We start from the raw sequence: 24,466 nt of genomic DNA on the forward strand, positions 1-24,466 counted from the left end.
AACTGGTTATCACCAGATCTGAGCTGAAGAACAGGATAAAAAAATCAGGTAGCGCTACTGATCCTCCATTCCATCAGAGATTATGTCATTGATGCCCCAGCGTTTGGTCAAGTGACCAGCTTCCTTGGTTTCCTAAAGCTGCAGCTTCTACAGCTGAGGAATTTGATGAAGTCTGTTTTCTGACTTTACCTTAGCAAGGTAAATAAGGAAAGGGGGGAGGGGAGTCGTTTTTGACTTTATGTTCATTTTGGTGAGCACAAAAAAATTGCTAAAGTCTCATACCTTTGTTGCTACATGCAATCCATTTCACATTCTCTGCAAATGTTACTTCTCTCCCAATGAGGTATGTGAACATTCTGACCTGAAACATACAAGTTATTATAACTAATGGCTAAAACTATGAAGCAATAGAGGTAGAGGCTTTAAAAACAGAAATCAATGTCAAATGTTACTGAACAATGTATTCCTAGTTTTGGGTACTGCAATGGGCTCTACCAACATCCCAGGTTATGAAAGTTTCACTCTGCCAAACAATGAATTTAAATGGGAACAATGCCAATGTCAATGCACTGGCTCTTGTCAAGAAATTTATTAAGGCAATCTCTTGCATTGCATCAGTCATTACGTAGGTAGTACAATAAATGGATAGGAAATATTTAATGCAGAACCTCACGTAAAAGTGTTTTTTTTTTCTGGAATCGGGTACCTTTTTCGGATGGGTACCCACTCCACTTTCCCATTTCTCACCTTGGCAAGAATTGCCCACCCCCCTTCCTTCCCACAAACTCCTGGGAAACCTCACATGCTGCAGGAGGAGCCTGCAAGCGCAGCGTGTCTCACACATGCACAATAGGGAGCTGGTTGTGAACCATGAAGTCACAGATGGCTTCCCACAATAAAGATGGTAGGGCCTATGGCTTAAAGCAGTATTAAATCCAAAAGAAAACATTCATTATATTGCAGCTTACCAATTCTTAGATGTGATGCCTTTATTAGTTTCCTTTTTAAAGCTTTCTTTCTTCTATTTTCATCTGGTGATTCAGCAAGCAACTCTGATGTTTTTCAGAAGTCCAAGTTCTCCAGCAGAATGTATCAGTTTACATGGATGAGACATTCACTGACAGGGTGACTAAAATGATCATCTTTTATTTACTCATTCATGTAAAACCTTTATCCCAAAAGGTAAAAAAAAAATTTGCTGAAACTGATTATAAAGTGTTTGTTAGAGTTTGGCTTCAATTTGTTATCGTATTTAAAGTGTTGTTTCACTAATACAAGAGTTTTGTTACTGGCCAGATCACCAGGAAAACAGGAAAAAAAGCCAAAGAAGAGAGAACAGGTGCAGCCACCACGTCTAATGATTGATAAGCTGCAATATAATACATTTTTGGTTTTGAATTTAATTCCACATTAAGTGTCTGTTTATTAAATGTCAGCAACTACAGTATTTGTAGCTGATGACTTATTTTTTTTTTATAAATGAACAAAGTTCATCTTTAATATTGGTACTTACTCTCTTTTCAGGCCAGTTGTATTTTTCAAAGACAGGCTCATAATCTTCCACGGCTCCATCTGTTATAAGCATGATTGCCTGATTACACAGACCCCCCTGACCAGCTTCTCGGAACTGAAAATGCATACATGCCATAAAGTCAAAGCAAGTAAAAAAGAGACTAAAATCTGTTGATAATAATATATATGAAACCTTGAACATGAAGATTTCCTTCTTTTGGAAGGGCTGGGATGGAAGATGCAATCATTTAATGTCCACCTAAGCATGTACATGTGGCCTCCAACAATCACAGCCAATGCGTAAACTGCACATAGTCCAATTTGAGCATCATTGTGGATGGCCAAATCGACTGCTAAAGTTATTTGCAGTCTTTTTTCCTAAACTGTAAACTTATATCTCTTGCTAGGTTTATTGAACAATTACTGAAATGCAAGTCAACATCATTAATCTCAGACTTATAGGCAAAAAAATATTTTTACCAAAGCAGTGTGCTTAGCAAAGTCCTGCTTACTGCTTTGTTCCTATTTTCAACTGGAAAACATGTAATGAAAATCATGAACTGATTTAATTGACAAAGGATTTCTACAACTCCATCTCCAAGAAAAGTTGGATCTACATAAAAACAGAATGTAATTATTTGCAAACTGAGTAAATGTACCATTTTAAGAAAAGTTAATTTTGAAATAGATGGCAGCAGCACTTCTCAAAAAAGTTGGGACATGACAACAAAAAGCTGACAAAGTAAGTGGTACTAACAAGGATGAGGTAAAAGAACATTTTGCAAATAATTAGGTTGATTGGCGACAGGTCAGTAACATGACTGGGTTTAAAAATGCATCTTAGAGAGTCAGAGTGTCTCAGAAGTAAAAATGGTTCAACAATCTGAAAAGCTGCATCTAAAAATTGTTGAACAATTTCAGAATAACGTTCAACGTAAAATTGGAAAGATTTTAAAAATATCATCATCTACAATACATGATATCATCAAAAGATTCTGACAAACTGGAGAATTCTGTGCACAAGGGACAAGGCCGAAACGCAACATTGAATGCAGGCGACAGAGGGCAGATGGCACTGCATTAAAAGCATGCATGATTCTGTGATGGACATCACTGCATAGGCTCATGAATACTTCCAAAATTCACTTTCTGTGAACACAGTTCCCCATGCCAACCAAAGATGCAAGGTAAAGTTCTATCATGCAAAGAAGCCATATCTGAACATGATCCAGAAACATTGCTGTCTTCTGGTAAAACCTCATTTAAAAAGGTCTGCAAAGTGGAAAACTGTTCTGTGGTCAGAGGAATTAAGAGTTGACATTATTTTTGGCAACCATGGGTGCCGCATCCTATGGACTAAAGAGGAGAGGGAGCTTCTGGAATGTTATCAGCGCTCAGTTCAAAAGCCTGCATCTCTGATGGTATGGGGGTGCATTAGTGTGTATGGAATGGGCAGCCTTCGAATCTGGAAAGGCAGCATCAATGCTGAATGATATATCCAGGTTTTAGACCAGCATGCTCCCACCCAGACGATGTCTTTTTCAGGGAAGGCCTTCAGGAGGACAATGCTAAACCACATACTGCATCTATGATAACAGCATGGCTTTGAAGTAGAAGAGTCCAGGTGCTTAACTGGCTTGACTGCAGTCCAGACATTTCACAAAATTAAAAATATTTGGTGCATCTTGAAATGAAAAATATGACAGAGAAGACGAGCCATAACTGTTGAGCAGTTAGAATCCTATATCAGGCAAGAATGGGACAACATTCCACTCCCAAAACTCCAGCAACTGGTCTCTCAGTTCCCAGATGTTTATGGAGTGTTGATAAAAGAAGACAGGATGCTACACCATTGTACACATGGCCTTGTCCCAAATTTTTTGATTCATGTTGCTGCCATCAATTTCACAATTACCTTATTTTTGTCATTTTGGACACTTTCTCAGTTTAAACATGTGTTGTGTTTTCTATTGTGAATAAAATATGGGTTTATGAGATTTGCAAATCATTGCATTCTGTTTTAGGTGGATTTTGTACAGCGTCCCAACTTTTTTGGAATTGGAGTTTATTATTTTTAGCCAGCCACATGACCCTGGCCAGACACAGCGTAGCTAGATCATTAATTTTATGTTTCTCCTCTGCATTTCACTAATTTCCCCTCATGGCCACAAATTGCCCACCACCTACTCCTAGCTTGTTGGTTGGACAACAAAGCATCACCAGAATGAAGAAGCCATATCTCTGCCCATTATAATCTCTCTTCCTTTCACCAAGCTCCCAGTGTTAGCTTGATGGCGCTGTGCGATTTTGTCATGTCTGACTGGCCTACACTGCTAACCCTCCCAGTTCTGGTGCAAATCCAGACTAGCCAGGGGACTGCAGGGAACTATCAATGCAGATTAAGGTTAAATTAGTTGCATTCATTTTTTTTTTATTAATATTTGATGAAACAGTGATCTATTATTTCTGCCTGAAGTTTGACTCTAGTGATACATTAAAACGCATGTTGACAAATGGAAAATGAGCTGTCAGGCAACTTATGAAGCCAATTTTACCTTACCTCTTTCAGGATTTTAAATGCTTCAATAAGAGCTTTGTTGACAGTGCCAACTCCTTTCGCTTGCAGCTCATCCACCAACTGCTTGAAATGCTGGAAAGAAGGACAGAGATTAACCTGGTTCACAACATAAGAATATTAAATATTCAGTAACAGTGCATGGGTTGATATTTTCTGCATTTTGCTGAAATTTCAGAGAAAAATCGAGCTTTCAAGTTTGTTCATACCAAGTTAGCACAGTTTATTAGTAATCATAGGCAGCTCACTAGGTGTTCAGGGGTCCCAGCCTGTGATTTAGTTAGTTTACACTTATTCTGCCCTTTGAACGGCAATCCACGTTGCATCACTCTTCAGAGGGCTTTTAACAGGCGGCAAGGAGACACTACATTAACTTTACACTAATGCACCATAAATGGTTGCAAGGCACCCCCCCCATTCAGTTTAACAGGTCACGTTTGGCAGGTGATAGTGCCCGCTGAATACAACAGTGGCGATATCCCTGTGGCACATGTACAACCCCTTCACTGTCTTGGCAACTTCAGAGGAAGCAGTTGGGGGATTGTAAAAAAGCATCTTCACTGCACATTTTTACTGCCCCCCTCAAAAGTGTAAACTATGCATTGCATATTGTAAGTTTATAACCATCTGAGAGAATATGTCAGCCATTCTGCAATTATTAATTTATTGTGTTATCACCGATCCAAAACTGCACAGCTATTTGGCAAACAACTCTTCATTATTGGGATTCAAGTGTATGAAGTGATAAAAAAAAAGAGAACACCCTTTGATCTGCTAGAAAACCAGTGAGCTACTAAATACGTATTTGGGCTGACAACGCAATGCCTATGAGTCAGTGAAATCCCAAGCAGTGTTGTCAGCCCTGTCTGTAGGCCTACAAATCTTTGCAGATCTATACCCCCTCTCTGTTCCTCTCCCTTCCCATCTTCACCCTTCTCTGTCCCTCTTCACATGCTTACATTAAAGTGTGAGATGGTGTATAGGAAAGGTCTACTAGAAAATGTAGTTTTGGGGGTATACCTACGCCAATAGAAACTGAGCTCTCAGCAACTGCCCCTGCAAAAATAACGATGGAACATGATCTAGAGGTTGAGAGGAAGATTTGGGCGTAAACTGGGTTAATGCTAACAAATACCTTTAATATGCTATAAAACCATCACCCCTCTAAATGCAAAGCACATTAGTACAACAGCCAGAGAATATTCCCGCTGCAATTTCTCAGCATCTTGGAAAGGAGTAGGACAGTTCTAGATGATATGGAATATAAAGGACATCCTCCCGTAGCTGAAATTTGTGCTGCAGCCAGGAGATGAAGCCCCCATAGCAACAGGCAGAAAATAACTCCAGCGACAGTTTCAGATCTTCCTGGCTGCTACTTCCTGACTCAAATCACAATCTATGTCTATGCCAAGTACAGCAGATCAGAACTCCATCTACAGCACTAGGCTCTACGCTGGGAGCACTGTCTGTATGGAGTATGCAAGCTTTCCCCGTCTTTGTGTGGGATTTCTCCAGGTGTTCCAGTTTCCTCCCACAATCCAAATATACACTGGTGGCTTAAAGGAAACCAGTGTTGAGAAAAACACAAATCTGCCGTCACTAACCTCCTTCTGAAAGTGGAAACTGCCTGGCTATTATTCTTAACCTTTGGCTTCAATAGTTTCTGAGTATGTGCCACGCAACCGGTATAAGAAACTGGTCCGTGAGTATGTGTGACTGCGGATGAGAGTGTGAGCTCCTCTGCAGCACAGTGCGGTGTGACTGGATCAGTGTTCTTTGTACAGCACCGTAGAGTTTGTCACAGCTTTATAAAAGGTATAATAATAAAAGCGTGTGCCTGTGGTGGGGACATTACAGTGTAAGCCACTCTTCTGCAAAATCTGATGTGAATGGTTCCGTGTTGCTTGTATACTACTACAGAACATGTCAACGCTAAACGTACAAACAGTAGTGTGTGACCGTAGTGGGCACATTAGGGTGTAAGCTCCTCTGGTGCAGAGACTGATGTGAAAAGCCTCTGTACAGCACTGCAGAATATGTCGGATATACAGTTGTGTTCAAAATAATAGCAGTCAGACATCACTAACCTGATCAATCACTGTTTTTGGTAGAAATTATATTTCTACATGGCAAATCATTTACTAGCAGGTGTAGTAGAGTAATAGAAATCCAACATACCCAACAGTCATGACATGCATGCTGCTGATTCTGTGTAATTGAATCACTAATTGAAAGGGGCATGTTCAAAATAATAGCAGTGCGGAGTTCTATTAGTGAGGTCATTCATTCTTTGAGAAACAGGTGGCAATTATTGCCCTTATTTAAGGAAGGAAGGCAGCAAATGTTGTACATGCTGGTTACAGTGCATTTCTCTCTGAAATTCTGAGGAAAATGGGTCGTTTCAGACATTGTTCAGAAGAACAGCGTACCTTGATTAAAAAGTTGATTGGAGAGGGGAAAACATATAAAGAAGTGCAGAAAATGATAGGCTGTTCAGCTAAAATGATCGCAAATGCTTTAAAATGGCAACCAAAACCTGAAAGACGTGGAAGAAAGCGAAAAACTACCATTCGAATGGATAGAAGAATAGCCAAAATGGCAAGGACTCAGCCAACAATCAGCTCCAGGAAGATCAAAGGTCTAAAGTTCCCTGTGAGTACTGTTACAATTAGAAGACGCCTATGTGAAGCCAAGCTATCTGCAAGAAGCCCCCGCAAAGTCCCAATGTTGAAAAAAAGACGTGCTGAAGAGCTTACAATTTGCCAAACAGCACATTGACTGGCCTAAAGAGAAATGGCGCAACATTTTATGGACGGATGAAAGTAAGATTGTTCTTTTTGGGTCTAGTGGCCGGAGACAGTTTGTCAGATGACCCCCAAACACTGAATTCAAGCCACAGTACACTGTGAAGACAGTGAAGCATGGTTGCGCAAGCATCATGATATGGGGATGTTTCTCATACTACGGTGTTGGGCCTATTTATCGCATACCAGGGATCATGGATCAGTTTGAATACATCAGAATACTTGAAGAGGTCATGCTGCCTTATGCTGAAGAGGAAATGCCCTTGAAATGGGTGTTCCAACAAGACAATGACCCCAAACACACCAGTAAACCTGCAACATCTTGGTTCCAGACCAACAAGATTGACGTTATGGAGTGGCCAGCCCAATCCCCGGATCTTAATCCAATAGAAAACTTGTGGGGTGACATCAAAAATGCAGCTTCTGAGGCAAAACCAAGAAATAGAGAAGAACTGTGGAATGTAGTCCAATCATCCTGGGCTGGAATACCTGTTCACAGGTGCCAGAAGTTGGTTGACTCCATGCAACACAGATGTACAGCAGTGCTCAGAAACAGTGCTTATACAACTAAATATTAATTGATTCAAAGGGAAGCAAAATCTTCAAACATTTTTCAGTTTATATAGTGAATGTTTGAGTTTGTAAAGAAGAATACAAACACTGCTATTTTTTTCAACAGTCTAATATTCACTTTTCTTCAATTTTTTTGAACAACACAAATTTGATAAATTGTTCTTCATGTTTTGATTTGGTATAGAATGTGTAGTGTTCCCAATGCATTTGTGTGTATGGAAATAAAAGCTATTAGAAGGATTTTGAGCTTTATTCACTTATTTCAACACACTGCTATTATTTTGAACACAACTGTATATATAGTTACATAGTTAGTCTGGCTGAAAAAAACAAAAGTCCATCCAGTTCAACCATAGAAAAAAAAATTATAATCCTATACCCACAGTTCATCCAGAGGAAGGCAAAAAAAATATTGTATAATAATAATAGTGAGTGACTGCAGTGGGAGTGTAAGCTCCTCTGGTGGAGAGACTGATGTAATTGGCTCAGAAGCATATTAATTATACTCATAATAACACAGGCAGGATGATCAGTACATAACTTACCTCTCTATTATCTCTGTCAGCCTGAACTAAGATCCCCTTAAAACAGGGCTCAATATAATGGACGTAATCATTGTACTGGAAAACAGAACCAAAGAAAAAAATCAATTACATGGGACTGGAAATCAGAAAATGCTGCTTCTTTATTCATTGTAAATATATACTATAACAAATATTTTTTTCACTTCTACATTTAAAGATCAACTTTATTCAAAAATAAATATTTTTTTTAAAGCCTGCAGCCTCTATACCACTGCCCCGTCTCCTGCCAACTCTATGGGTTACTAGTGGATGTTTACATACAGCCACCACCCACTCTGTACTCCTTCCATCCTGTAACACCACCAAAGTACCTCCCCTTACCACCCCGACTTAAGCTAAGCAGGCGCTCCCACATCAAGCCTAATTTCAGTATCAGCTGATGTGTGAAGGGTCTTGCAGGTAATAAATACCGAGTCGGCCACTGATGTCTTTCATCTGAAAATGCAAGTTGAACGTTTCTTGTTTCAGTATTTAGAGATACTGAATAAAATAAACATGAAGTTCTGGAAAATCAGAATGAAGTCAGAACTTTTAATTCACAGTCATGGCCAAAAATATTTGCAACCCTGTATTTTTGTCAGATAATTCACAAATTTGCCGAGAAAATTGTTGCAATTACAAATGTTTAGGCATTCCCATGCTTATTTCTTTTTTTTGTATTGGTATGACACAAAAAGCGGAGAAACAGAAAGCCAAATCTGACACATTCCACTCAAAACCCCCAAAAATTGAACTAAACAAAATTATTGGCACCCTCAATTTAAAGGCAAATTTGTCTTTATTACATTTTGCTTTAAATTTTACAGAATAAAAACGAAAGGAATAATGATAACATGTACAGACAAGTAAATATACAGAAATTGCAAATGTGGAGATGATCCACGAGAATAAGTGCAAATAGTTCCATACAACAAAAAGATGAAAAGACCAACAGCATTTGTTATTTGTTATGGAGGTATACAAAAAAAACCTAGTTTCAAGGGGGCTATCCCTGGGTGAGACTTGGGGAGCAAAAATAAATACCTCCGTATAACTCAGTGTATAAACCCAATTAGGAAAAAAGATAAAGGAGTAAAGAAAGAAAAGAGAGAAGCCAGTTGTAGAGACAATAATGGACAGGAAGGGTGAGGGTCAGGAGGCGGGGACAGCAAGGATCAGAGTCATAGTGTCCACCACCAGGACCCCATTGGTGCGATCCAGTGGCCCCAAGCCACGCGTGGGCGACAAAGTCAAACTGGAGGTCGTTGCAAAATGAATTGGGTAGACGAGGCTCAACTCTATTGGGACACAACAGGGGAGCACAATGCCCGGAGAGTCGAAGAGGAGGAGAAATGGAGCCAGACCAACCACAGTAACTTGTGTTTATCGTACGTATCATTGGCAAATGCCAACATTTCCTCCATACGCAAGATATCATTAAGTGCAGAAACCCACATCGGAAGAGGCGGGGGCGTAGTCGTTTTCCAAAAGAGAGATATCATTTGGCAAGCTGCAGATAGAAACAAATGCGACAAACTTTTATTTTGTGCTGCCAGTGGGCCTGGTAATATGGAAAGGAGAGCAATATCCGGTGAAGAGGCCAAGGACTCACCATAGATCCTGTTATATACATCAAAAACTTGACACAGGAAGGGTTGTATCAAGTCACAATCCCACCAAATGTGGAGCTGTGTACCGTAAGCTTCAGTATAGCGCCAGCAGAGATCGGATGTAGAAGGAAATATTTTGTGTACGGAGACGGGGTCCCTATACCATCGAGAAAGGAACTTAAAGTTCTTTTCCTGTGAATAACTGGAAATAGACGATTTATGAGTGAAATGGAACAACGTAGACCAGTCCTCAGCCTAAATGTCTCTACCTAGGTCTCGAGCCCACGCCCTAGTAAAGGGGGGCAGTTAGGAATGAAGAGCATTGTGCAGTACTTTGTAGAGGGAAGCCAAGACATGTCTCCTGGTTCTGAGTGGGAACACAATCTGTCAAACTCATAGTGTGAACGATGAATGTGAGAGGTAGAATATAAGTGTTTGCAGAATGAGGATAATTGTAAAGTGGTCAACCAGTCCCTAGGACTTCCCTGAAGAAACGGAAGACCCATCTGGGGGCAAACAAAGTCGGGCCATGAGGTGCGCAAAAAGGGACCGATAGCAGAGGATTCCATCTCTTGTGGAAGAGCGGGGTTATCAACTAAGGATGATAGCTGTGAGGGATCAGAAGATAAAAGTGTAAGGACACCTCATTTATACCAAAGCCACAGTCAATGGGGGCAGGCATGACATCAAGGGCGTGACGGTGCGGCGACTGGAAGTGACTTGGACCGGACACGGAAATGGCACGACAGTGTTAGTTACCAACAATCCGGAGGTGGTGAGAGCACCTACGGTCTATGACCACTTCAGGCTTATCTATGGTCAAATCATTGGGCTTTTTTACACTCGTTTGCTTGTAAGTAATGTCCATTCATTAAATTAAAGGATCTTGCTTTTATACTATACCATTGGAGCATTTATCTGTGTTTGTGTTTTACATGATATATCTCGAGGCAGTGGAGTTCCATACTTATACAATTTATAATCATCGTTTATAATTGGGAAGATTATCCCAGGAAGCCTGTTTGCCAACCACGAGAGTGGAAGGCAATTATCTCTGGTGAGTGTACATCCATGTGGGGGATTTTTGTGCAGCACTCGGTTATCAGTAAACAGCAAGTGGTGAATTTAAAGGAAAATAAATCATTTTTATGGACTTTGGATCACTACATTATAATTTTTATGGACTTTGGATAACTACATTATATTTTATATTATTTTGTGTGCATATTAATCACGGATGCTAAATTTGTTTGACTGTTCACATTCATTTTGTGGTATTCACTATATCACTTTACTATTAATTTAGCGCCACTATAACACCATATATATTATGTGTTGTGTGTTCATTCATTTATTTATTTATTACAGAGATCGGTACAGTCTGGAAAACATACAGTAACTTAGGCAAGGTATCCACCTTAAGGGTATTAATGAGTCCGGACCAGGGCAAAGCACAAGCGCCCCACAAAGCCAAATCTTTACGTAACCGTGAAATCAGGGATAAATAATTAAGGGAATATAGAGCATTAAGATCTGAGGAATCAAGACCCAAAGATACGCAATGGCCTTTGGTCGCCATTGAAAAGAGAAATTAGAGCATAGATTCGTCAGCACATGGTCAGGTAAAGAGATATTCAAAGCCTCCGTTTTAGAGATATTAAGTTTAAAGATACTGAATGAACCAAATCTGTGAAACTCGTGGAATAGACTAGGGAGTGAGATAAGTGGCTGTTGTATATAAACCAGAAGGTCATCTGCCTATAGAGAAAGTTTGTGGTGTGAGTAGGGAGTGCGGACACCCAAGATCGAGTTGTTAGCTTGTATGGCGTTTGCAAGATGTTCTATAACCAAAACAAAAAGAAGGGGAGAGAGGGGGCAACCCTGCCTGGTCCCATTAGATATGGGGAAGGACGAGAAACCATTCCATTCACCAGGAGAGACGCCGAAGGATGAGAATAGAGGGACATAATCTTAGCGAGGAACTGCGAACCCAGACCTATCTGCTCTAGGGTAAGGCACAGAAAGTGCCAATCAACACCTTCTCAGCATCAAATGAAAGGAGGCAAGCCTTTAAGCTGTGTTGCTTGATATAAGAGATAAGATGGATTGCTTTAGAAGTATTATCCCTAGCATCTCGACCAGGGACAAAGCCGACTTGATCATGGTGGATCAAAGTTGGTAAAAAGGGTGAGAGGCGGTTCGCTAGGAGTTTCACAAAAAGCTTAACATCTAGGTTAAGTAGGGAGAGTGGGCGATAGCTACCGCAAAGAGGGGGTCCTTACCTGGCTTAGGGATGGCCGAAATATTGGCGGACAAAAAATCTGGAGAGAGCACGTTAGAGTCGTCAATAACATTAAAAGCTAGGGCTTAAAGCGGGGCCAGTTGGATGGCGAATGTTTTATAAAATCTGTAGTAAACCCATCTGGGCCCGGACACTTACCAGTTTTAAGGGCCTTAATTGCCCCGAGAACTTCTGTAATTGAAAAGGACTCCTCTAAATCCAGAGCGTCCTGGACATCCAGGACCAGTAACGTCATCTCGGTAACATATTGGGATATATGAATCATGAGGAGCAGTGGAATTCACTGAGGACAAATTATAAAGTTGAGGATAATAGTGTTCAAACGTGGAAGAGATTCCTTTGTTGTGGTAAAGTTTGGCATTGTCAGGCGCTTTAACATGTTTGATCGGACATCTGGATGGTCGAGGATGAAGTACACGAGCCAGGTGTAGGCTGCATTTGTAAGACAAGGAGTAATCAGTGTTGCGTGCTTTGTCTCGTGCAACAAGGGATGAGAAATCTAAGAGTTGGAGTAATTCCCTCCGGGCGTTAGATAGGTTCACTGTGAGCATCAGGTCCAGTGTGCGCTTGTGGGAGGATTCTAAATGTGCGATGAGTGATAATAGCCTACACATCTCTGCCATCTGAGCCTTTTTAAACGAGAGCCATGTTTAATAAGAACCCCTCTAAGAACACATTTAAGGGTCTCCCGTTGAGTAAAGGGGACTGTAGTGTCCAGTGAGTGATCAAGAGCAAAGTCTTGGATAGTCTTTGTGACCTCCGCAACACATAAGGAGTCTTTAAACAGGGTATCATTCAAACACTCATTCAAAGTGACAGGAAGACGTTGCTTGGTCGCGAATCGTAAGATGGATTGGGGCGTGGTCTGAACATAAGAAAGGACCAAGAGAGGATGAGATCGGGTAATCAAGGAAGGACTGAGAGACAAAAAAAATCTATACGGCTATAAGATGCATGGGCTGCAGAATATAAACTACAATCGTGCTCTAAGGTGTGTTGGACACGCCAAACGTCCACTAAGTGCAATTCATGTAAACGTGATTTAATTTGAGTTAAGACTGATGGGGAGAGAGAAGATTTGCCTGCAGAAGTGTCCAGGCCAGGAGAAAGAGCTATATTGAAATCCTCCCCAACAATGAAACAAGGACCCCCAAAAGCAGACAGCTCGGAAAGAACCGCTGCGAAAAACGGACCCTGATCCTGATTAGGAGCGTAAACGTTTGCCACTGTAAAGACAAAATCTTGATATTTCAATTTAAGGAAAAGGTAGCGACCAGCTGAATCAACTAGGGAGTCCAGGACCTCCAAGCCGAAGGTATGATGAAAGGCCACCGACACCCCCCTAGACCTGGCCTGTGGGTTAGTACCATGATACCACTGAGTATAGAATGATTGCGGAGGACTGGGATACCATCTTAGTGGAAATGAGTCTCCTGTAGGAGCAGAATCTGTGCTCTCTGTTTGTGAAAATGGTAGAGCATCTGGCTTTGCTTCTCTGGAGTATTAAAGCCCCTGCAGTTAACAGAGAAAAATTAATCAGGGTCATGTTCATCTGAGGTAAAACAAGATAGAAAAATTGTGTGTCGCGAACAGTGCTTCGCCGAGCCGCTCCCGACTCCCAAGGAAAAAATAAAAAAGAATAATAAGAGGGAGAAAGAAAAGGAGATTAAAGAAGGCACTAGCGGAAAATAGATATAAAGCTGAGAGAGGAAGATCAGGAGAAGGAGAAAAGTAAGAAGAAGAGACTAATAGACAGGCAAACTTTCTAAATAACATACAGTGTTTCAAGACACAGTACACTGAAGGCCTAGGTGGGGAACATCAGAGGCGCATGTATCCGGTCCCAACCAAGGCCTCCCGCAAGGAAATATTAACCATGAGGGAACTGACTCCCATATAAGTGTGATCCCCCCCCTACAAAATGTATTCGGTAAACCCTCTAACAGGCATGAAAAGATAAACCATCTCCCCCGTTAAGTAAGCATAACCCAGTAATAAAGGGGAGGTATCCCCCGCATAAAAGAAAAAGGCATGAATAGGCAGATAGGGAGGAGGCCCAAAGCCCTTGAGCCTATGGTCGATGATGTCCCCGGACGCCCCAGGAAGTGTCAGTGGCAAAACCAGGAACCAACCTAGAGCCACAGTCCCAGTGCATAAAAGGAGACAGGCACAAATCTAATTCACAAATCAAACGAGAATAACAAACAGTGTGCATGCGATAAAATTAAAATTAAGAGGCCCAGTGTGCAATGTACGCGGTCCAATTCAATATAGGTATCTTTAGGTTGCTGCAGTAGTTGATTAAATATGGCGGTAACCGCTGCGACTAAGTCCTTAGGTTCAATGGATTCTGGTACGCCATGGATCTGAATATTATTACAGAGGTTCCTGTTCTCCATGTCATCTTGTTGGTACATGAGTTGTTGTATTAAGACCGTATGGGAGTTAAGGGTCTCTTCAAGAATTGTTGCATAAGCCGTCAGCGGTATTTTCAATCTCCTCCATACGCACACAAATATCTTTCTTAAGATCAGAAATTTCTTGTTTGTACGTATTTTTAATACGTTTCACATAAAGTTAAAAATCCACCTTTGTAGGTAAAGATTTAATCTAAGAGTGCAGAGACCGCATGTGGGACTGCAGATCCCAGCCATCCTCAGAGCAGAGGGATGCTGGAGAAGAGCTATGTGATCTCTGTGAGCTAATGATAGGGTCCCCAGGTGGAGAGTGTGCGCCCGAGGGCTTACCTGACCAGCAGCAGGTGGTTCTCTGTCCAGGGGAGCCGAGGAGGGAAGAGAGGCCGGCGCCATCTTGTTGGCTGGGGCGCCTGAGGCCTCAGCCGAGGATCGGGTGATAAACCAGCTCATATCATCACCAGATCGCCCTCCCCACTGTTCTCCTGGGAGTCCAGTGCTGATTTTTGCCCATGTGAGGGGCAGCAGGCTGCTTGGGAGAGGAAGAAATCGCCTAAGGAGGTCCAGGCTGGGAGCTATGCAGGAACGCTGCCTACTGTTCCATGCGCCAAGCCACGCCCCCCTGGCACCCTCAGTTTAACATTTGGTAGCACACCCCTTGGATAAAATAACTGAAATCAATCACTTCCTGTAACCATCAATTAGTTTCTTACATTTCTCTACTGGAATTTTGGACCACTCTTCTTTCGCCAACTGCTCCAGGTCTCTTAGATTGGAAGGGTTCCTTTACCCAACTGCTGTTTTGGGATCTCTCCACAGGTTCTCTATGGGATTGAGATCTGGGCTCATTGCTAGCCAGTTCAGTACTTTCCAGCGCTTTGTTTGAAACCATTTCTGGGTGCTTTTTGATGTGTGCTTTGAGTCATTTTCCTGTTGTAAGACCCATGACCCAACTATCTGATACTGGGCCCTACATTGCATCCCAGAATGTTTTGATAGTCTTCAGATTTCATAAAGCCATGCATAAGGTCAAGACATCCAGTGCCTGAAGCAGCAAAACAACCCCAAAATATCAGTGAACCTCCACGTTTGACTGTAGTGACTGTATTCTTTTCTTTTAAGGCCTCAATTCTTTAGAATGTAGAATGATGGGCTTTACCAAAAAGCTGTAATTTTGTTTTGTCCGTCTACAGCACATTCCACAAAAGGATTTTGGCTTCCTCAGGTAAGTTTTGGCAAACTCCAATCTAGCTTTTTTATGTTTCTGTGTCAGCAGTGGGGTCCTCCTGGATCTCCTACCATAGCGTCCCTTTTCATTCAGATGGCAACATATAGTGCGAGCTGACACAGTTATACCCTGTACGTGAAGGTGAGCTTGAAGTTGCCAGGAAATTGATAGAGGTTGTTTATCCACCATTTGAACAATCCTTCGTTGGCAATCTTTGATCAATTTTTCTCTTTCATCCACGTCCAGGGAGATTAGCTACAGTGCCATGGGCTATAAACTTCTTGACAATGTTGTGCACAGTGGACACAGGAACATTAAGCTCTCTAGAGATGGACTTGTAACCTTGAGATTGTCCATGTTTTGCTACAATTTGTATTCTCAAATCCTCAGACAATTCTTTGCTGCTCTTTCTCTCCATGCTCTATGTGGCACACAGGGACACACAACAGAAAGGTTGAGTCAATTTTTCACCATTTTAACCGGTTGCCAGTGTGATTTCTATATTGTCAGCAGCTATTAATTGATACAGGTGAGTTTAATTACAATTTACAGGAGCATCACAAACTAGGAATGAAATTATTTCTTACAATTTTTAGAAGGTGCCAATAATTTTGTTCAGTCCATTTTCGGGGTTTTGCGTGGAATGTGTCAGATTTGGCTTTTTGTTTCTTTGTGTAATAGCAATACAAACAAAAGAAATAAACATGAGAATGCCTAAACATTTGTAATTGCAAAAATTTTCAGGGCAAAATGGTGCATTATCTGACAGAAAAGCAGGGGTGCATATATTTTTGGCCATGACTGTACATACTGGTCGCTTGTCACTTATTCAAAGTATTAAAACCATCAGATCAGCATGAAAGTCAGAGGACTAGCATTTTCAAAGAATAGGTCATTAATGGTAGTCTGCATACTGGTGTTCCTTAATTGCTAATGAGAATAGTGAAAACTGACTGCAATAATGTTGACAAAGTCATTCTCGCCCAGAGTGTCAAGCAGTGTGTTGATTGTGTGTTTGGCAATGGTCATTCTCAGCCCCTTCATGCTGCCACTGATGTCTACCACGATCACAATGTCCTTCGGGGATGTGGCGGCCTGGATGTACCTAAGTTGTCAGAAACAAAGAGAAAATGTTGAGAATTCCAGTTACAGGTTCATAGTTCTTAAATCTCAATGCCTTGTTGCAAGCTGAAAGTGCTTTGCTTGATCTATAGCACAAAATCTTAAGACACATCCCATTACCAAGTGTCTCAGGTCAATTCAGCCTGGATTCCAAAAAAGTACTGACAATAAAATATCTTCCTAGCCCAATTTATTAGAATGTTCAGGTAAAACACACCAGGTTGAAATAGGATTAGCAGACGTTGTGGTTTAACCAGGCCCCCTTCTTGGCATGTTTACAGGGTCTACCAACTCTGAACACAGGTGCTCTATCGCCATACATTTGAGCAAATGTGTGGTTAACAGTCTCTTCTGGAGAAGGGGAATGTACTGACCAAGGTGAAGGGGATTACAGGACAAGGAGGTTAGGTATAGAAGGGGAATTTAAGGAGTTATGATAAATTATTGGACAGATTAGGTTTGGAGAGGAAATATCTAGGAGATTAGGGAATGATTAGGCACAGAAATTGAGTCAAATGGTTTAGGTAAAGCAGGTAAGTGGGTGATTGTTGGCTGCCGGGGTATTTAAGAGTTTGCAAATGGTAAATCTTGGAGTAGCAGTTACTGGAATTAAAAAAAAAATGGTCTCAGACTTCTATTTGGCACTGGTACTCAGATGTGCCAAGCTACACTACTGTACATCCATTAAGCAAATAGGTACATACGACGTCCAAATAGAAACAGAAGATTAATGTGAAGAATAATTTCCAAGCCAACAAAACACACATTATTTATGCGAAGATAAACATATTGCAATCAAATATATCAGACCATTAGGATTGTAGGACTGTTAAAGGTGTGATCATATCAAAGTGGATACAGAGAGTGGACTCAAATACGAAGCCTGTTCTTGGGGGAGTTTTTGAATTTCAAAGGCCCTAGAATGGGATTGGTATGGCTGTTCTGGTACCGCTCTAAATCTTTAGAGACCCAAGGCCTGATTAAAGCAGCTGTCAACATTGCTTGTATTCAATGTGTTTGTTATTATTTATTCATATCAAATACACAGTTAAAATATTTATGTTAAAGGATAGGTGTAATATTAAAGATTAAAAGGCTCCCCAGGCTTTCCGTATACTTTATACTTCACTATAAAGTAAAGATAATTAGACCTTAGATCAGACATCCTCTAATATGGAGTATGTGTCCCCTGACACTAAGACAGAGAAATAGACAGAGGCCCCTGATAAGGTAAGTGTCTAAACCAGCCATGCACATATGTTATCATATTCTGCATGCCGGGTCCAAGCCCTGGCAAATGGGGAGAGTGGAGGAAAGACCTGGCTATCTGCCTCATAACAAAAATTTGAAAATCCTATGGAAAAGCGCTCAAGCATATCAGACAAGGTGCCCAATGGTTGGACTCCCAGGCCAAATGGTAGAAAGTTTTTCAACAGTCAATATTAACATTGTGACCAACCATATTCATACCAATCCTCTCTACATCAGAGTTGTCCAAGCCTACACCCCCATGACTGATGCATCTGATCTTGAAATAGGTTTCCATGCCACCATTCAAAAATAATACATGCCCGAAAAAACATACTTAAAGCTGAATTCCAGGAATTAAGCCACTTTGTAAAATCTGCTGCATTAGGGGGTTAAGTCCGAGATGCACTTTGTGAACTGTAAATCTCTTTGATTTACAATTGACATTTTTACTGAGTGCCAGAAGTACAGCTACTTGACACTGGAGCTTCTGGTCTCAGCTCCTACAGCTGCAGAGTCATATGCAACCACTGTACAGCCCATCACTCCACCTTCCCAACCACAGAGCACTCTGTATGTGAATCCATTCTCAAAATGCAAAGCCTTCTTTGAAAGAGAGGCGAGCAAAGATGCTGTCTATGAGAAGACAGCGTCCCTCCTGTCAAAGCACTGGGAGTGTACTGATAGCTATACTCTCAGCACTCAATAAAACGGTCAATTGTAAATTGTAAAAAAAACAAGTCCAGAAGTGGCATGCACCTAATTGGATTTAACTTATAGAAAGCCTGCATATTTTACAAAGCGCACAAATTCGTGGAGTTCAGCTTTAATGATTTCAATGCAAGATGTTGCAACAAAAATAAGTTTTAAATCAGGAATACTTGATTTAAACAGCACAAATGTTGCTCATATACTTGGACCCCAGCAAATGAATTGCACCACAATCAGATCAAGTATGTCCTATGAGTCATCAATAGACCAGTTCAGTCCTTGTTGTCAAAACATTTCCAGGCGTTGATTGTGGTTCAGATTATAACTCAAACTCTGTAACATCAAAATCCGAGCACCACAAAAAGGTTTGACATCACCAAAATCCCTCCTATGTATGCATTTGAAGCAAAAACTAGCTTAGAACTACTAGACTTTGGCAAGAAGACGCCAGGCGAGCTGTGCCAAGAAATTCAAATCGACCATCATTAAACACAGCAGTCGAACACATACCATACATAAAGCCAGAGAAAAGATGCAAGCAGCCAAACCAGCAGGTATATGGAATGATGCAAGGAGGTTGAACAAAGAATTCCACAGAGGGGGGGCAAGGATAGAAAAGCAAGTTTCCTGGAACCAGCAATGTAAGTATAAAGAAGAAGACTGCATGAGGGGGCCACACCAAGTATACATTTCACCAAATCGAAAAGGATTCCAACACTATTTTCTGCTTACAAGGGCAACATCAAAGACAGGTAAGGGAAAGTACTGTCTGACCACAATTTGTCCAGAATAGATGGCAAAAATATACAGAAGAGCGGTACACCAGCAACAATGAGACCCAGCACCATGTCAGGAGGGGAAGGGGAAGCAAAAATGGAGCCAGCTATCCTTGTGGAAGAAGTAGCTTGGGCAATCAGCCAGCTTCCAAATATCAAGGCCCCAGGCATCAATACCATTCCCACAAAATTTCTGGGGTCTGTGCCATCCAAAATTATCATAGCCTTTTAACAGAAAATCTGGGAAACCAACACATGGCCAAAGAATTGGAAACAATCCGTGTTTATCCCACTTTAAAAATTGGAACAGTTTTTGGAGTCCTTCTTATTTAAATAATTGTCCTCATCCCCCATTCTAGTAAGATTCTTCATAAGACCACACAACATCATCTGACACCAACCACTGAAAGAACTACCAGATGTTCAAGCTGCCTTCTGTTAGGGCTGTGGTACACATGACCATATCATAAAATTCATAATATAATGACATTAATTTCAAAAGAACATCAGCATATGCTTCATCGACTACAAGACAGCTTTCAACTGTGTCAATCATGATAAGTTATGGAGAGCCCTAAAAGAATTGCAGGGTGCCAACACATAAAATAACCTGGTATAGAACAAAACCAAAAAGCTACTGTCCGTGACACAAAGATGCAAGAAAACAGCTTTAAACTGCTTACTCGCTTATACAAAGTCCCCTCAAAACTGGCTAAGATTTACCCCTCCTTGTCTGGTTCATGATGAAAATATTGTGGTCACCATGGTACCTTTCTTCATTTGGTTGGAGTGTCCTAAGCTACGTCCCTTCTGGCAAGACATCAGAGTTCAAATTAAGCTGATCCTTGGCATTGAAGTTCCTGACTCCCCCCTGCAGTTTCTGCTTCATGTGCCCTCCATTCCCCTCAGCCACTTTAGAAAAAGTATTCTACCACATCTATTGAACGCAGCACAATGTTTAATCCCAATGTACTGGAAAAAGTCCTAGGTTCATGTTTAAGCCGAGTGGATTAAGCTAGTGAATAATGTAATGGAGGCGGAGGAATGGATGGCTACATGAAAGGATCAATACAGCACGTTTTACATCATCTGAGCAACATGGATTCATTACACTTCAGGGACCTCGCAACCCCTATCACCGGGGCTTTCCTGAACTTAAAAGCTGAAGGTGTAACGACTTGCATTTCTATGGTATTCGAACCCATGCCTTTTAAGCCTATGTCTTGGATAGACTTGTTGGCTAGCCTACCATGCAGAGTACTTACATTAACAGAGCAACTGTGAATATTTTTTCTTTTCTATCTTTGCTCTTTTTGTATGGTTTTATTTTATTGTTCTTGGTTCTTAAGTACATACTGCAGCACATGCTACATAGTGGCTGAATGATTTCTGCCTCGTGCTATGAGCAGACATCTTTTTAAAACCTGCTTTGGTGGGGATCTCCCACATTGGGCAGATGACAGTGCCTTGAGTGGGTGCCAAACACTTCCGGTCCACTCCGACAGTGACTTGTATGGTCCCTGCATAGTAGTCGGGGGACCCAGATCCCCCTTATTCCTCTTCAGATTTACACCAGCATTTGGGTCACGCCTGGCCCTTGTAGAATCTTATGTTATTACTCGTAGATATTCTTAATCAAATGCTCATATATAGCTCATTGTTAGCCACAAGATGTCAACTCTGTTACATAAATTCTGTCTGGTACTACCTTTTATTTTTTTACATGAAAACCTGTGCCTGAAAATAAAGACTACTTAAAAAAGAAAAAAACACTGTCCGCACACCATATGGAGACACCGATTGGTTCAAGATAAACATGGGGGTGTGGCAAGTTGTATTCTTTCCCCATTCTTATTCAACCTGTATGCAGAAAAGATTGTGAGGAAACTGGAGCCTGAATACTGAAAAAAGTAAGTGAAGATTGGTGGAAGGGACATCAATAATCATCAATTCGCCAATGACACGACCCTCCTCTCTGAAACCGAAGATGGCCTAAAACATCTCGTCAAAATGATCAAAGAGGAAAGTGTTTGGCTTATCCTTGAAGATCAAGAAGACCAAGATGAAGACCGCTACAAGACAAGGATACGTCAAAATAGTAATTGACAGTAAGAAAATTGAATGTGTGCAGAAGTACACTTTCCTGGGATCGCAGATTGATCAAACTGATGATTGTAGTCTAGAAATAAAGCACTGTATCACACTGGGTCACACAGCAATGATGAGCATGAACTGAATATGGAAAAGCAAGGATGTTGGCCTGGGAACCAAATGCAGATTAGCCCATATTATTGTGTTTACCAAAGTTGGATCATGAGAAAACTGAAGAATTTGAACTATGGTGCTGGGGAAGGCTCTTGCACATTCCATGGACAGCAAAAATAACAAATCAAGTATCAGAGTGCATAAAACTGGACAAGTCATTGGATGTCTAAATTCCATAATTTAGTCCAACCTATTTCACACATGTATTGTGATTGAACTCACTTGCTCAGACTGGTTAGTGGAAAAGGAAGCCAGGTCTCCAAAGCACCTGATAATTAAACATCATAAGAGCTGACACCAATCAGAACAGGAAACAGCTAAAAAGGAAACAAATGTGGAGAGAGCTGGTCCACAGTCTCCTAGAGTCAAATATGACCAAAAAGATAATATGATCGTCATTAATCATCACCATGCACATAATTGTCTGGCTTTAGAGTTGATTTACTTTAAGGACTTAAGTTCAGTGTTATGTTTTGATTTTGATTAGAGTTGGCCATACTTCTCTTCTGGATCACAGGAGTACACTTACTTGTCCTTTCCTGTGACCCAGAAACAGCTGACAGCCGGCCAAAGTCCACTGTTGGCTGATGTCACAGAGCGGCTCCAGGCTCTGGATGGATCTCAACATAAGGTTGGGATCCACCCAGACACCTGATTGGCAACTGGCTCAGTCTCTCAGCCTATGGCTGACAGCCTGAGTCAGCTGCTCCCACCATTTCCATAGCTGAGCACTCCAGAGAGCACTGAAGGGGCAGTGACTTACAGCCACTGCTCTAAGCTCCATGTGGACCAAGAACTGAGCTGTCAGTGATCATGTGTTTGCTCAATTTTTGGGCTTAGAGCCAGCTGCAGAATCATACCAATGCCACAGCATGGAGGTGAGTATGTATGTTTGTTGTTTTCTTTTTGGGCTTATAGCTTTAAAAAGTTATTTTATAGAATTAGACTAAACCAAAACTGTTGACATTAATTTGCTAGTATTTGTCAGGCAAGCTTGTAAAAGGGCGACAATGCAGGTGCACAACTGGGAGACAATCTGTCACCATACACCATAGGAAGTGTCTGAACAAGAACCATGTCAGGATCACCAAGTGTTATTTTAATAAAAGATGCAGAATTAGATAGACTAAAAGGAAATGAGGAAATTACATAGTTATGTTGGAAAAAGACATTTCCATTGTGTTCAACTAAAAGACATAAGAAAATAATTAAAAACCATCAGAATTGTAAATCAGCGCTTAATCCTGAGGAAGAGAAGAAGAAACTCTTATAAAGTTTAACCACTTGCTCTAAGAAGGAAAAATTCTGTTGTGATCCCCAAAGGCAGCCGCATACTCCATGGATCAACAATGTGTTGATCAACAAGTGATACTTCTGAACTTCTTGCAGCCCATGTAATGCATATGTGCGGCAGCAAACAGGACAGGCTTTACCATACATACAGTGCACACAAGGGTCCATGGACGTTCGAGATTCCTGTGCAAAGAGCACACTCACTGCATGTTCCCAGAACACTGACTGAGGAGTCAGAGACATCTTATGGTTTATAGTCATGATTGGGAGCCAGTGGGAAGGGCTCCCGATCATGTTACTACTGTGACATCCAATCACAGTGTTTATGTGATTGGGAAGACCGTACTGCCTCATGGACATAACGAGCCATTTAAAGGGATGCTCAGGCTGGGTGGGAAGGGGTTAAAAATATTAATATCCAATCAACATTAAATATGTTACAGTTTGAACAAAATTTTATTGGTTGGGTTTAGATCTGGAAGTGTTAAATGTTAATGTGCATGAGAGCAGCAGCTCTGTCTGGTCTCTCCCTCCTCATTGGCTATCACAGCAGCGGGAGCCATTGGCTCCTGATGCTGTCACTCACAGCCAGTAAGCCAATGGGGAGATAGCATGGGGGGGGGCTTGGGGGAAGCAAAGCTGCACCCTCTGTGTGCATGGACAATGTCCATTCACAGGAGCATGGCTCATAGAGTGCCCCCATAGCAAGAGGCTTGCTATTGGGGACACTCAGCAGGGGGGAGGAGCCAGGACAGCCAGAGGGGGACACAAAAAGAAGAGAATTGGAGTTGCTCTGTGCAAAATTATTGTAAAGAGCAGGTAAGTATGTTATTTTAATTTAAAATAAATATTACAACCTTTGGAATTACATTAAAGGTCCTGTGCAATAAACTTCCAGTGGCAAGTTCCTGACACAAGACTTAAGCACTGCAAAAGTAACTAGGGATAATCCTCACCATCCACGGTTTCTGCAATCAAATGAGATGACACCGTTCTCATCTGGCGTCCATTTTATACCTAAGGGGGGGATGAAAAAAAAATCACCCAGAATAGGAATCCAAAGTTAGTTGAAATGTACAAAGAAATTAATTATTTATGAATATTTATAAGCAATTCTGCTGAAAGGACATGTACCTGGATACAGCCGGAAAAACCCAGTGGAGCTTCCAAAATACTGCCAGGTTAACGTGGGATCCCTCTGGAAGTTTTCCACGAAGACAGGATTCAGGGCTTCAGACATGTACACACCATTGAGAATGTCTGGATCTGTGGAAGAAACCAACTGTTCAAGTCGCGGAAGTGTGGAATATTATGACCACACTCATGATTCATGAGAAAATGTTGAGTATCCTTAATGATTCTCATCCTCGGTTCCTGAAAATTTGGAGCCCTTAGTGGTCTTATGCTAACCCCTCACTTCCCGATCACAGCTTGGGTTCGAACCACGTTTAAGGGGGGTCCTTGCCCTCA

The 24,466-nt window shown here is 41.3% G+C and overlaps 1 protein-coding gene across 3 annotated transcripts in view; it reads right to left on the reverse strand.

Annotated features, from left to right (window-relative positions):
* Positions 1-24,466, reverse strand: part of CACNA2D4 (calcium voltage-gated channel auxiliary subunit alpha2delta 4) — a 303,483-nt gene that overhangs the window by 221,526 nt on the left and 57,491 nt on the right. For all 3 annotated transcript variants that reach the window (XM_089671819.1, XM_089671818.1, XM_089671817.1), the window contains exons 6-12: positions 24,131-24,262; positions 23,953-24,013; positions 16,536-16,686; positions 8,010-8,084; positions 4,073-4,162; positions 1,514-1,627; positions 283-361 (exon numbers count right to left, since the gene is read on the reverse strand). In XM_089671819.1, coding sequence (XP_089527945.1) covers positions 283-361; positions 1,514-1,627; positions 4,073-4,162; positions 8,010-8,084; positions 16,536-16,686; positions 23,953-24,013; positions 24,131-24,262 — 702 coding nt within the window. The remainder of the gene's footprint in view (positions 1-282; positions 362-1,513; positions 1,628-4,072; positions 4,163-8,009; positions 8,085-16,535; positions 16,687-23,952; positions 24,014-24,130; positions 24,263-24,466) is intronic.

This window comes from Staurois parvus, unplaced genomic scaffold (genome assembly GCF_062004578.1).
Source record: "Staurois parvus isolate SC_StPar_1 unplaced genomic scaffold, SC_StPar_1.0 ptg000114l, whole genome shotgun sequence".
NCBI classification, from domain to species: domain Eukaryota; kingdom Metazoa; phylum Chordata; class Amphibia; order Anura; family Ranidae; genus Staurois; species Staurois parvus.